Source organism: Ambystoma mexicanum, chromosome 9 (genome assembly GCF_040938575.1).
Source record: "Ambystoma mexicanum isolate Mex_15411 chromosome 9, UKY_AmexF1_1, whole genome shotgun sequence".
NCBI lineage: Eukaryota > Metazoa > Chordata > Amphibia > Caudata > Ambystomatidae > Ambystoma > Ambystoma mexicanum.
In genome coordinates, this window is record NC_090931.1 from 1482503403 (window position 1) to 1482517837 (window position 14435).

Genomic DNA, 14435 nt, shown 5'->3' on the forward strand with positions numbered 1-14435 from the left:
GTGGCTGGGCCCAGGACCGAGGCCGTTAAGAGTGGTCCAGTTGCAGAATCAGTGCAGTATCAGTGAGGAATAATTGGCTGTTCAGCAGGGGAGAGGGAGAGAGAAAGCAGAGGCAAAGAGGAAGATTTCGAGGTGCTTCCGGAACCGGAGATGGTTCTCCTCAAGTTTCAGGGAGGCAGGAAGGCTGTTCCAGAGGGAGGCCCCTGCCGCGGAGAGAGATCTACCCCAGCTCGTTGCTTCGAGAAGCGGCTGACCCTGAGGGAGTTGGAGGCGGATGAGCGAAGGGCTCGGGAAGGAAGATATTTGGGAAGAGAGAGTTGAAGGTATATAGGACCAAGGCCCCAGAAGGCCTTGTGGACAATGCAGAGGGTTTTGAACTTTATCCTCGCAGCCACTGGGAGCCAGTGTAGAGATTTCAGTCCTGGAGAGATACGGTCCCTGGGCTTGAGGCCAAGGACAAGTCTCGCAGTTCTGTTCTGTATGAGTTGCAGAGGGCGGAGAGTGGAGGCAGGAAGAATAAGGTAGAGGCTGTTACAGTAATCCAGCTTCGAGAGAACCAGGGCTCGGGAGACAGTGAGCTTCTGGGGGAAGGAGAGGAAGGGAAGAATACCTCTGAGGAGGTGCAGCTGGTAGTGTGACTTCTCAGCGACGTCAGAAATATGAGGAGAGAAGGAGAGTGTGGAGTTGAAGATGACCCCAAGGTTTTTTGCATTGCAGGTAGGAGCAGGGAGGGGGCCAAGGGAGGCAGGCCAGAGAGCTGCAGGGAAGGAGGGAGTGGGTGTACCGATGAGTAGGATCTCAGTCTTACTGGCATTAAGGCAGAGGTCATTTGCGGCACACAATTCCTGGATAGCAGACAGACAGTCAGAGATGAGGGAAGGAGAGGGGGAGGCTGAGGGTAACCTGAAAATGAGCTGGGTATCGTCCGCATAGCACTGGAAATTAGGGCAGAGAGCGGCGATGCGGTGGGCAAGGAGTGCCATATACTGGTTGAACAGCCAGGGAGAGAGATTTGATCCCTGGGGGACACCACAGGTGGAGAAAAAGATGTCGGAGAGGAAGGACCTCAGTTGGACCTGGGAGGGTCGATTTGAAAGGAAAGAGGTCAGCCACGCCAGAGCCTGACCAGTGATACCCAGGTTTTCACGGAGACGGTTGAGCAGGATGGCATGGTTGACAGTGTCAAAGGCAGAGGAGAGATCGAGCAGAATGAGAACACACGGAGTGTTGGAATCGAGGTTCAAGAGCAGGTCTTCACGGATGTTCAGGAGAGCAGTTTCCGTGCTTCTGGCAGCTCTGAAACCAGATTGATGGTCATGAAGACTACCAACAGATTCAGCATGGAGGTTTAGCTGGGAGATGGCCAGTTTCTCCAGGAGCTTGCCCAGGAAGGGAGTGATGGAGATAGGGCGATAGTTAGCCGGGCAGGAGGGGTCGGAAGAGGGTTTCTTGAGAAGAGGGTGCACAAGGGAGTGCTTGAGGGGGGAAGGGAAGACTCCAGAGGCGAAGGAGTGGTTGAAAAAGTCAGCCAGGGCAGGAGCCAGGGAGTCGATGTGGTCCTTGATAGTTTTGGAGGAACAGGGGTGAACCTGTTTAGACGAGACTTTCATAGATCGGACTTGTCTGTAAACCTCGTCAACAGAGAAAAGTGGAAAGGCAGAGAAAGAGGGAGGAGGGGTGACTGCAGAAGGGCCAGAGGAAGATCCGGGAAGGGAGGGAGGGAGGTGAAAGGAGGAGAGCGAGGACAGGATGTCCTGAGTTTTAGAGATGAAGTGAGAGGCCAATGCAGTGCAGAGGGCCTGGGAGGGGACAGGAGAGGTAGAGACTGCAACAGGGTTGGCCAGCTCCTTGCAGATTTTAAAGAGTTCGGCGGAGTCGTTAGATGCCGCAGAGATGCGGGCTTGGATAAGGGCTCTCTTCTTGGTGAGAACGGAGAGCCGATACTGCCTTTGGAGCAGGCGGCAGGCCAGTTTGTCAGAGGATGAACATGAAGCACGCCATTTCCTCTCTGCAACCCGGCACTTGCGTTTTAGGGTGGCGAGATCGGAGTCATACCAGGAGTTACATTTGGCTTTGGGCTTTAGGCGGATTCTCATGACGGGGGCAAGGATATCAACAGTAGCAGATATAGCAGAGTGGAGCATGGAGAGGGCTGTGTCAGGGTGGGAGTCAGCCGAAGGGGTGGGGGGGTGAGAAGGTAGCAGCGAAAGCCTCAATTGACACACGCTTCATGGGTCGGATGACCGAGAAGGTGGGTGGCAGTGAAGAGGGTGGCTTTGCCTGTGGGGTAGGGAGGGTGAGGTGGGAGGATAGGAGAAAGTGATCACTCCAGGAGAGAGGAGTGGAGAGAGGGACGGAGAGGGGAAGGTCAGAAGAGATCAGAGCATCAAGAGTGTGCCCAGCAGAGTGAGTAGGCCCAGACGGGAGAATAGAGAGTGAGAGAGAGTCGCAGAGGTCACGAAAGAGAGCAGTGGAGGGACTGGAGGCATCAAGGTGGATGTTGAAGTCGCCAAGAAAGAGGAGTTGAGTGGTTGAGGACAGGAGTGAGGAGGAGAGGTCAGCCCACTCAGAAAGGAAGGAGGAAATTTGACCAGGTGGCCGATAGATAGTAGCCACGGTAAGGGAATGGCTAGGAGAGAGAGAGAGTCGGCAGACAAGACATTCAAAAGAGGAGTGGAGAAGGTTGCCCTCCTTGAAGAGCTTCCGGGGAGGGGTACAGATCAGAGGTACGCCCTGCGGAGGTGTTGAAGAAGGAGGTGAAGAAGGAGCACGAGAGGGGGCAGGGAGGGAGGGTAGAGGCAAGGTAGCCAAGGATAGAGGAGGGGGGACAGCAGGAGAGGAGAGGAAGTTGATGAGGTGTGGGAAGCGTCTATCAAAGAGGAGAAGGTTGGCCTGAGGGCCTTGGACCAAGATGGTCCCATTAGCGTAGACATTAATGATGGCCTTAGAGGAGCGGAAGGGGGCCAAGAGAACATCCCAACGGGTGCCACCATTAATGGGAGAGGAGGAGAAAGGAGAGAGCACAGAGACCATATGAAGGGTCCATAGGTCAGGCAAAGGCACGAAAAAGAGGATGTCAGTGAGAGTTTCCTTAGAGCAGGCACTAGTGTAGGTGTCAGCGATAGGGAGGCCTGGGTTGGAGACCAGGATGTCCTTTTTAAACTTTTTCCTACCAGATTTAGTGAGGAGAGCAGGATAGTCAATGGAGAAGCAGTTAGAGAAGATAGGCGAGACAGAGAGCACCATGGAGTAGGAGGGGGGGGGGGGAAGACAGATGAAACGAGAGCACGCAGACAGGAAGTGAGCGGCAAGCACAAGTTACCACAATTAGAGCAAACAAACAGTAGAGCGTATTAGGTACCGGGCCACCTAAGTTTGAGAATCCTGCGAGGGGAGAAAAACACCCTAGTTTACCACAGTTCAGAGCAAAAACAGTAGAGCGTATTAGGTACCGGGCCACCTAAGTTTGAGAATCCTGCGAGGGGAGAAAAACACCCTAGTTTACCACAGTTCAGAGCAAAAAAACAGTAGAGCGTATTAGGTACCGGGCCACCTAAGTTTGAGAATCCTGCGAGGGGAGAAAAACACCCTAGTTTACCACAGTTCAGAGCAGAAACAGTAGAGCGTATTAGGTACCGGGCCACCTAAGTTTGAGAATCCTGCGAGGGGAGAAAAACACCATAGTTAACCTCAACTGTGAATACGGAGACCTGAAGAAGTTCGAATGTCACACCCCACCCCAGAAGGGAGGAGTCCGCGTTATTGTCACCATCAGAGCGGGGTCTTGAAACCCCGCGCCCATCGACAGGTTGCTGAGAGACGACCACCACACAAGGTCCACTCTCATGAAAGCCCGAATCGATATTATCTTGGAGTCCGGATCCACAGCCTGACTCCAAGAACTCCGTAGAGCCATCTGCGTCCGCCTCATCTTGAACCGAGCAAGAGGAAGAGCCAATACGCATGAGGCCATGAGGCCCAGAAGCCTCTGGAACCACCGGGACGACATGCTCTCCGACTGCGCAAACATCTAACACGTGGCCAACAGATCCGCCATTCTGTCCCCGGTCAGGTAAACTCAGCAGTCGATCGTGTTCCAATGAAAACCCAGGAAAGTCAAGTCCTGAGAGACCGTCATGGAAGATTTCCGCCAGTTCAGCGACAGCCGAAGGTGGAACAGGAGCTGGAGGAGAGACTGGAGATTGCTCGAGGCTTTCAGCGGGCAAGGACTGCGCAACAGCCAGTCGTCCAAATACGGATACAAATGGATACCCTGAAGCCGAAGATAAGCTGCGATAACCGACATCATCTTCGTAAAGACACGCGTTGCCGAGCTGAGGCCAAAGGGTAGCACTCGGAACTGGAAGTGCTCCTCCCCTACGGAAAACCATAGATATTTCTGGTGTGGATTCCAGATCAGAAAATGCATATACGCATCCTGAAGGTCCACCACGCTGAGCTAATCGCCCTTCTGAAAAGAGGACTTTATTTGACAAGGCGTGATCATCTGGAATTTCTCTTGGGGTAGAGAAAGATTGAACTGGGAAAGGGCTAGGATGGTGCACAGGCCCGCCTGGTTTGGTTTGGGCACCGTAAACAGCCGGGAGCAGGAGCCCTCCCCTCGCTCCCCTAGTGGAACGGGTTCCACTGCTCTGAGATCCAGTAATTTCGGAAATTTCGGCTTTGAGGGAGCGCGACTCTGACTGCTGGAAGGGAGGATTGATGGGTAGGGGGAAGCGGAAGCCTGTCCGAGCGACTGGCCCAAGTGACTGACAAGACCCAACAGTCCTCCCAATGAGACGCAATGCATCCTCCCACCGGGGTCTCGTGCGAGCGCAGAAAACCCTCATTTAGCTGGTTTCTCGGTGGCGGCACCACCTGAACCTGAGGAGGAGGCTGAGGAGCGGGAGAAAAACTGACTCCGTTGCTGCCTTTGGCAGGAATTTCCCAAAGGGGTGTCAACCCTGCGGGATTTTCGATTAAAAAAAAACTGAAACCAGAGGAAGACCGAGGCTGCGACAACGAGATGTGTGTCCTGAAAGGTGGTTTTACCAGGACAGACAAGGACCTGGCGGTCTGAGGCTGAGTCGCATCAGGCACCACAATAGACTTGTCCAGTGGGGATAACGGAGGCAGGGTTGGAAGAGTTGGGGGAGGCCCAGCCGTTAAAGGCAGCACCGGCGGAACCACAGGAACCGCAGCTGGGACCATCGGCGCAGGCAGGCATATCTGCCTAAACAAGCCTCGAAAGTACTCCTTCATGGGGTTGGAATGCATAATTCTTGGAAACTTGCCGAAAAAGACATCCTCCGCTGACGATTTAGGAGTGACTGGAGGAGGCCTCTCATGAGAGGAGTAATTCCAGGGATGCAAGGGAGAGGGTTGCCAAGAGGGCCCTTCCACACTGGTGTCCACATAAATTAAGGGCGCCGATGCCGCAGGAAGCGAGACATTGTGCGGTAGGGGCATCCGAGCGTTCCAGTCATAAACTGGACGAAACGGATGTGCACAAGGAAACCGATGTTCACCTGAAAAACCACTCCCTACACCTAGGGCCGATGGCGTAGTTGTAAGGGAGGTATCCAAAACAGCCGTCGTGGTCTTGGCGGGAACGGCTGCCATTTTGCCGGCACCTGAGGAGAACTGCGACACGTGTGGAAGTGAGGTAGGGGTCCCCACAGTTGGGTCAGGGGTCTTCATCTTAGCCTTAACACAAGGAAACTCAGCCGAGCCGGTACTGTGTGGCCTAGGATGTTTCTGTGGCATGCTATCAGCCAAACTAACCTTCAAAGGAAGGACCTCGGCACTGCCGGTAATGGATGGATTACGGTCCAACCTCACTCTGTGCCCCCTCAACAGATCAGGAGTCACCGCTAGAGCGGGAACGATGAGAAACACCAACAAGACCTTAACAGGCCTCTCAGAACTGTTGGTCACCTTAGCCTCTAAACGAGGGACTTCGGACCCGAGTCTGGTAAAAGTACTTTTCATGATGGGCCTCGAACTTCCGTTCGGTATCAATAGCCTCAACTGAGGCCTCAGGGCATACCCCGGTGTTTTTACAGGAAGCTCCAGTCAAGGAGACCTAGAAGCAAGCTCCGGTACCCGAAGCCTCAATGGAACTGGGCCCACAAATAGCCCCCACAGGAGGGGCCTCGGATTGTAATCTGGTGTCAATAGACCCCTGACGGAGGCCCTCAGAGAAAACTCTGGTACACTTTTTAGGCCTAGAAGGCACCTCAGGGCAAGCCCCGGTAATAGAGCCTTTGACGCTCCTCCCGGACCGGGAAGACCCTGGAAAGGAGTCCCCCGGCCAGGGTGCTCTAAAAAGTAAAGAACTCACCGGGCGTTTCTTCTTCTCGTCGATGAAAGTTTGAAAGTGCACCGGAGGAGTACAGTGAAACACCTCCTCCCACCGCTCTAAAAGACGTTGAAGTGCGCGGACCGAAAGGGAGTCGCAATAAAAACACGAGTCCCACCGGTGGTCCGGACCCAAACATTCTAAGCAAAGAGAATGGGGATCCACCCTGGCGAAGCGTCACTGACAAGATGAACAATTTGGAAAGTCTAGCTGAAACAGCATAGACGGACTACCACGCGACCACTAAGCCAGAGCAAGAGAGGAGGAAACTGGAAGGAAAAAATCTTCCGAAGATGCAAATGCGTCCAGTCCCGAACGAGCGCAGAAAAGGACTGATGGGCGATGCGCTGGGCGGAGCTAAGGAGGGCGGGGTTACAGCCGCGTGTGGTACCCCGCATAAAAACAGAGGAAGGACACATTTTTTTAAAAATGTGATGCTTTTTACAAAGTGCTCAGGTCCCGTCCCACAGGACGGAGGAATGTCCCATATGTATGGAGGAAAGGGGACGGGACGTAGGAATACATGGGCAATCGACCCCCTGCCAGTTCCAGGACACGAAAATGTGCCTCTCAGAGGTAAGTCTGTGGAAAAACATTCTTAATGAAAGGGGAAGGGACATAGCAATATGTAAAGGCAAATGTTTAGGCAAAATTAGCAGAGGGTGATGGGGTAGACAGACCAAAACCATGCCTTATAGGAAGAAGGCAGTGGCTAGAGGTTTTACTACCTTAAATTCCATAGATGTTTGGGAGATAATAAGGATTGCAGAAACGGGAAACATTACTACTCCTCCTCCACAAGAAGAGGAACTTGTTGATTTATTTTATTTATTGAGCATTTGTTAGGCGCCTATACATCAGTGCTGTTTTTCAAGGTGCCACAAGGCTCAATGAGGAGGGGACAAGGGGAATTAATAACAGTGGCAAAACAGCAAATATACATTCGTGGTCCTACTAGGCCTTGTGGAATGTGGCCATGCAAGTGCAGTAGTGAAGAGAAGTACAAGAGATAGGGATGGGTGGGAGGGGAAATGGACAAGTGCTGGTTGGTGCTGGGAGGGAAGTGCAATGGGTGCCAAGGAAGAGGCCTCAGGCTAAGTGTCAGGGCAGACGAATCCCATGGGTGGGGTGCACAGCTGCCAAGCACGGGCCCACAGGGGGCAGTGCAGTGGGGGGCCGGAAGGTGCTGGTATCGACTTGGTAGATAGAGGGCCTGGTAACCTGAGAGATGCATGATGACCTGACCACCAGTCTCATTGGCAGTGGGGTAGTTAGCAAAGAAGGGAAACAGAGGAGGAGGTAGAGGAATGTTCCAAATGCGGAATTTTCCAAAATTATGGAATGCCATAGAGACAGAATCAGAAGAGAATCGGCAGTAAGCCAGGTCTCAGTCAAAAGAAGGATGTCAAAGTTAAGACCTAAAGCCAGGCCATGAATAAAAAGCTAATGTTTCACCGGGAGAGGCAATGGAACAATAACCAAGGTAACGAATGAAGGAGGGATGTGAGAAGGCCTTTCATAGGTACATCCTCTGCCATCTACTAGCAATTCCCAGATCAGGAACAATTCACAAGCTTTCAGTATCAAGGTAAGCATTATTATTGCCTAAGAAGAGTTACTTGGCATGAGTGCACTTACCCTCTGTGTGAGGCCTAGAGTCCTAGTGGTAGAAGCGTCAAGACTATTGCATGACATCAGTGGGAGCATTACCCACTGAGCTGTAATGTTCGGACATATGAGGCGTGCCTCTTGATCACTCACATTTTCTTTGTGTATACATATGAGATAGGAGCAGTGCTGCCTCAAGGTGCACTCAGAGGGCACGGTGCAGTAAATAAAGGGCGCCTTTCCTCAAGCTCAGAGTTATGTAAACAGCGCCAATTAAAGGATCGCAGCGTGATTCTTTGCGCTCTTTACATGACACTGAGCTGGAGGCAAGGCACCCGTAAAAACACACTTTAAAAGAAAAGCAGGGGGCTTAAGGCCCCCTGCTGTTCTGCATTTGTGGTGGGTTGGGTGGGAGTTGCGGGTGCCCACAGACCTGGGGCTGGGGCTGGCACTGAACAGGTGTCATTTGGGTGTGTTCGCAAACTGAGATGTGCCCTTTCTGTGAGAGATGTGAGTGTTAGCCCCTCATGCGCTAATATTTACGGACTGAGTTACATGTACACATACGTGTGTGAGGTGTGAATATCACTCACCCAGATGGACGCTTCCAGGGAACTCCACATGGGCACTCCTGCCATACTTGTTAATGGCGCAGATGCGGAAGCGGTAGTTGGCCTCTCGCGGCACACTGTCCCCCACGATTTCCACTGAGCTGGCGGAATCCGTGCTGAAGCACTGCACCCACGATTCGCTGCCCAATTCCTGCCGTTCCAGGATGAAGGTGCCAGGGAGGTGTCGCTGGTCTAATCCAGGTCCCCAAGTCAGCAGTGCGGTGTTGGTCTTTTCTTTGTTCATCTGTGGGGTCACTGGCGCACTGGGTGCTGAGTTACGGGCACCTTAATAAAATAATGGTCAAAAGGTCACTCACATTTAAGGATGAACCCTCCTCACTCATGCACAAATTCACTCAATGCACCCATGAGCTCCAGGAAATGTAGCTTAATAAAATAATGGTCAAAAGGTCACTCACATTTAGGGATGAACCATCCTCACTCATGCACAAATTCACTCAATGCACCCATGAGCTCCAGGAAATGCAGCTTAATAAAATAATGGTCAAAAGGTCACTCACATTTAGGGATGAACCCTCCTCACTCATGCACAAATTCACTCAATGCACCCATGAGCTCCAGGAAATGCAGCTTAACAAAATAATGGCCAAAAGGTCACTCACATTTAGGGATGAACCCTCCTCACTCATGCACAAATTCACTCAATGCACCCATGAGCTCCAGGAAATGCAGCTTAACAAAATAATGGCCAAAAGGTCACTCACATTTAGGGATGAACCCTCCTCACTCATGCACAAATTCACTCAACGCACCCATGAGCTCCAGGAAATACTAAGCGCTATAATGTAGCTGTGACCTCGGCCCTAATCCCCGCTCTACGCCAGGACCCTATCATGATGCCCAGGCCATGGCTCCTAAAGATAAACCACACCATGATTAGGCCCTCTCTCCAACCCTTCCATAATATACCATTTTGGGGAACACTACAATGAACCCCAAAGTGGATTCCATGGAATACAATACGTTTCTATTTAGCACTGTAGGTTTTGCCTTGTGTAGTCCTTCCTTCTCCACACACGCATCTGGTAAACAGTGTTGCAAGGTCAGTGCCTAAAGGGCAGGACCAAAAGTCAATGGACTGCCGCTGAGAAGCAGAAAGCCAAGCTGTTGTTGCTTAGAGAGCAGGAATTTCAAATGCCAAAGTAGAGATCCTGGTCCAATGTTCACTGCTTTGCACTTTGATGCGGCAAGCTGGAAGATCACACAATAATCCATCCTACATTTATGGGCCTATGATATCACAAATTTACATGATCTGGTGCTTATCTCCCTACACATTCCGACCTGATCTCGGTGCCCAACGACACGCCATCCATGCCTGGGCACATGACACATTAACACAATGTGCAAAGCCCCTTTCTGAGAAAGATTCGGGCCCAGCAGTCCCCAAGAGAACGGAACTCTGCACATCAGGCATGGTATTCAAATCATCTTCTGTAGTCCAATCCCAAGCATTGATTCATATCCAAGCATGGATGGATGCAAGCAGGTGGATACAGATCCAAGCTGATCCTCGCAAGCCACTTATTGAATGTACAACCTTGCATCTCGGGAGGTCTCGGGAGGATAGCTCAGGGGCAACGCGCAGAGGATAGCTCAGGGGCAAGGCACTCGCCTTGGACACAAGACAACGCGGAGCAACACAGGTTCGATCCCTGGTTCCGTGCTTAGAAACCTCTGGGTACTAAGCGTGTTATAAATAACCTATTATAATGATGTAATCGCTGCCTGAAAGCACTGCCCCTGCAGGCCAAGGGTGTTTGGGCTGGTGCAAACGACATACATGCTCTCCTTAGTTTCCAGGTTCTAAGCAGTTCAGGCATGCAGATGTGGGATTCCCTAATACGGAACCCTTCTTCCTTCTACACAAATACCCTTACTGGGAACATAAATCAGGTGTCATCTTCGGAAAAAACACACAACATGGAATTACTACTATCCTGCAGAGCACATTCGTGTCAGTAATTACACTCTCTGCCTAGCCATGTCAGCATGCCTGCAGTGAGAGCTAGTATTAGTATTTGTAATCCATGTCTGGTTGTGCTAAGTCCATTTATAGTGTGTTTTTGGAGGTAGGGGGGCACGCAGAGTTCCATAAACTAAGGGAGGTACTTCCGTAGAGTCCCCTCTGGGCGAGCCCCCACTGAATTAAGATGATGAATTCACTTTAAATTAAGTAATTCAAGCTATTTGTGAGTTGAAACGTGTTAAGACCCCCATCTTGATGGTGTGTCCTTTGTTGATCCCCTTACTCGGGTGCTTCTAGATTTATTTAATGGCTTTATACACAATCATTGGAACTTTTAGTGATGCTCTCATTATCGTCTTCAAAAACTATCAACCTATTTCATTAATTAACATTGAATGTAAAAAACATGCAGAAGTACTTCTGAACAGACTTGGTAAAGTGATGCCATTTTTAATTCACATGGATCAAAGCGGTTTCATCAAAGGGTATCATGCTTCTTCTAGCACTCATTGCTTACGCCATATTACTGATACGTCTTTAGAAGCGTGCTCACCTCTAGCCTCTTTAGACACAGGACGGTATCAGACCAGTTTGCTTCGGAGTTTATGTTTCAGTTGCATGGATTTTGTATCAAATGTATCTCCTATGTCAAAATGATTTATTGTACTCCCAATTCCCGTTTCTAGCTGGGAATTCTTGGTCAGAACCTATTACTTTACTCAGAGGTTTTTGTCAGGGTTTTCCGTTATCTCCTCTTCTTTCTGTGTTAGCTCTTGACCCTTTGCTTCAAAATATCTGTAATAATGCAAACAGTCTCGGGAGGATAGCTTAGGGGCAATGTGCTCGCCTTGGAAGTAAGACGACACGTAGCAACTCAGGGTCGATCCCCGGATACGCTTACAAACATTTGGGTATTAAGTGACTTATAAATAACCTATCATATCATATTAGTCGTTATCCCAGGCTAATAGCTTATTGAATAAACTGGGTTTATCAGATCCCCACACTTATTCAATGTATGTATTGCTTTATAGTTCCAAATGATACCAAAAACCTTGAAAATGGCAAATCTTTTGAATGACGCTTGATGGGACCTCATTTGTTCAATTTATAGGATCGAAAAAAGTGCTGTTGAAAGAAGTCGGGCATTTTCAAAAACCTTAACAAAAAAACGGCTCCATTTGTATTGTTTTAAAACTGCAACTCTGCTAATCTGCGTACGACACTGTTGGACAATTACTGCAATGTTCATAAACCCCATGAACATGTCTGGTATTCAGTAATTTCCTCCCCTTTTGTGCCCTTCTTGTTGTTGTATGTATTTATACTGTTTTCTCCCATATGTAGCAATACCTATGTAAATTAAATCATATTTATTATTGTATGTTACTAAAGCAACTATTTTAACTGTTACACTAGCTTCAATGTTTTAACTTGTTACTTAATGATTATTAAAACATTTTCCTTTCAATCATTATTACCAGTGAATGTGCATATCAATTATCTTGCTCATTACTTTATTTTCTGTTATGATTAATCTTCTCGAATAATTGTAATTTATAGTCTGAATATTGCTGTTAATTATAATTATTCATCTATTTAATTGTGCTAGTTTGACAATCTACATAAACAAAAATGTAAATGTTCGTTTGTTCAAAATCTTAAATCTCCGAAAGTTCTTCACCGATTGCTTTGAAATTTTGACACAATGTTGCATTCGAATAGGCACGTGTTTTTAGATACCTATGATACATAGATGTCCCACCTGTGACAGGTAAAAACATGCCTTTTCTGAAAAACAACGCCATCTGTTGGACGTAAAAGCAACACATGCTATTTTACGATTCCATTTCAATGTTTCCGATTTAGAATGGCTCAAATACGTGCTGTGGAAGCAGCATAGCGACGTGCAGTCAGACTGTAGGATGCACGGTTGCGAGCACCGCGATTGCGTTCTGCAGCTTCAGCTCTGCTTCGTTCTCAACAGAATTAACGCGACAGGCTGAGAGTGGCTAAAATAGAGAAACATCAGATCAGCGTCAAACACGACTCCGTGCTCAGTAATCACGCCATTACAATTGCCTTGCATTCTGGTACAACCCAGCTGACGATTATAGTTTGAGTCGGTATGTTCTCATCGGCACCATGACTGAAGTGTGTCCTTATTGCAAGGTTCTGAAATGTAATGGAGAAACAAAAGGAATGTGTTGCGCCGCGGGGAAAATTAAACTGTCTCAACTTGGAGAACCGCCAGAGCCATTGTGAAATGAAACATATTAGAAATGCGCGCTTTCTCTTTTCTTTCTTTTCTATTTAACCAGACTGAGCCACTGCAACGCATGACCGCGGACAGCTAATATTCAATAGAAATATATCACACTTAAAAAGGTATTGGTTACGGACCAGCACGTTATTTGTGGCTGTGATTAACCAGGTTACTCACCGTAGTGACCACCTTACTCCTAGTTCATAGTATGGAACTTATGGGACATTCCTCCGTCCTGTGGGACGGGACCGGAGAACTTTGTAAAAAGCATCCAAAAATTTTGCAAACATTTGGTCCTTCCACTCTTTCTTGCGCGGGGCCTGGCACGCGGCCGCAAGCCCGCCCATCTCGACTCTGCCCCGCGCATCGCCCATCAGTCCTTTTCTATCGCCAGGTCCAAGACCTATTAGCAATAACAGAGGAACCTTATTAGAGGGGACGGCGGGCGGGCGTATGGAGGAAAGGGGACTATGGACTAGGAGTAAGGTCGTCACTACAGTGAGTAACCTGGGTATACTCCTACGTCCCGTCCCCTTTCCTCCATACTTATGGGAGATTCCCAAGCACTCCTTACAGGAACTATGGGTGGATGGAAAAAAAACCCTTACTGAAAAAGGTTCTTCAGCACAGCCTGACCAAACTGAGCATCAGATCTTGAGCTCATGTCTAGACAATAATGCTTACAAAAAGCAGATGGGGAGGCCCAAGTAGCCGACTGCACGATGGTCTCCCAGGGGACATATTTCTGAAAGGCAACCCCGGCTGCCTTGCCCCGCACCAGCTGTGCATGAATACCTTTAAGAGGCTTCAGCCCTTGGACGGTGTAAGACTCCGTAATGCAGGCGGCGATCCACTGAGAAATAGTCTCCTTAGACGCCTGCTTACCTTGCGGGTTACCAAAGGTCACAAACAGTTGAGAAGAACTCCAAAGCTCAGATGATCTGTCCAGATAGAACTTAAGAGCCCTTCTGACATTGAGACAATGCAGAAGAACCCTTTCTGCCTCTGAGGGTTCGGAAAAAAGACTGGCAGGGAGATCGACTGGTTCAGATGGAACTCAGATACCACCTTCGGCAGGAAAGCAGGATTTGTCCGTAGGATCATCTTATCCTTGTGAAAGAATAAGAAGGGATGCTCCACCGACAAAGCCTGGAGCTCACTCACTCACCTTGTTGAAGTAATGGCGACCAAAAAGGACACCTTCCTTGACAGGTGCTTGAGGTCCACCGTGGCCATCGGTTCAAAAGGTTTATGGCACAGCGCCGTCAGGACCACATTTAGATCCCACGTCGGGTGTGGATTACAAATCGGAGGATAAAGGCGCCTCAAGCCTGCAAAATGCCTCTTAACCACTGGGTTACACAGAGAGTAAGAGCATTGGTCTGTAGAAAGGTAAGCGGAAACCGCTGAAAGATAAGTTCTGCATGAGAGAAAGTGGACGCCCGGCTCTGCTAAGAAGGATACAAAGGACAGTACCGTGTCAAATGTAGCCCCCCTTGGGTCCAACTGCTTGCTTAAACACCAATGACAGAACCTGAGCCATTTGCTTCTGTACTGAGACCTAGTCGAGGGTTTTCTGGCTGCCTGGAAAATACGCAT

General features: G+C 49.4%; 1 protein-coding gene across 3 annotated transcripts in view; it reads right to left on the bottom strand.

Annotated features, from left to right (window-relative positions):
- Positions 1 to 14435, bottom strand: part of OBSL1 (obscurin like cytoskeletal adaptor 1) — a 1294044-nt gene that overhangs the window by 879881 nt on the left and 399728 nt on the right. For all 3 annotated transcript variants that reach the window (XM_069616948.1, XM_069616946.1, XM_069616947.1), the window contains exon 5: positions 8563 to 8865. In XM_069616948.1, the coding sequence (XP_069473049.1) occupies positions 8563 to 8865 (303 nt within the window). The remainder of the gene's footprint in view (positions 1 to 8562; positions 8866 to 14435) is intronic.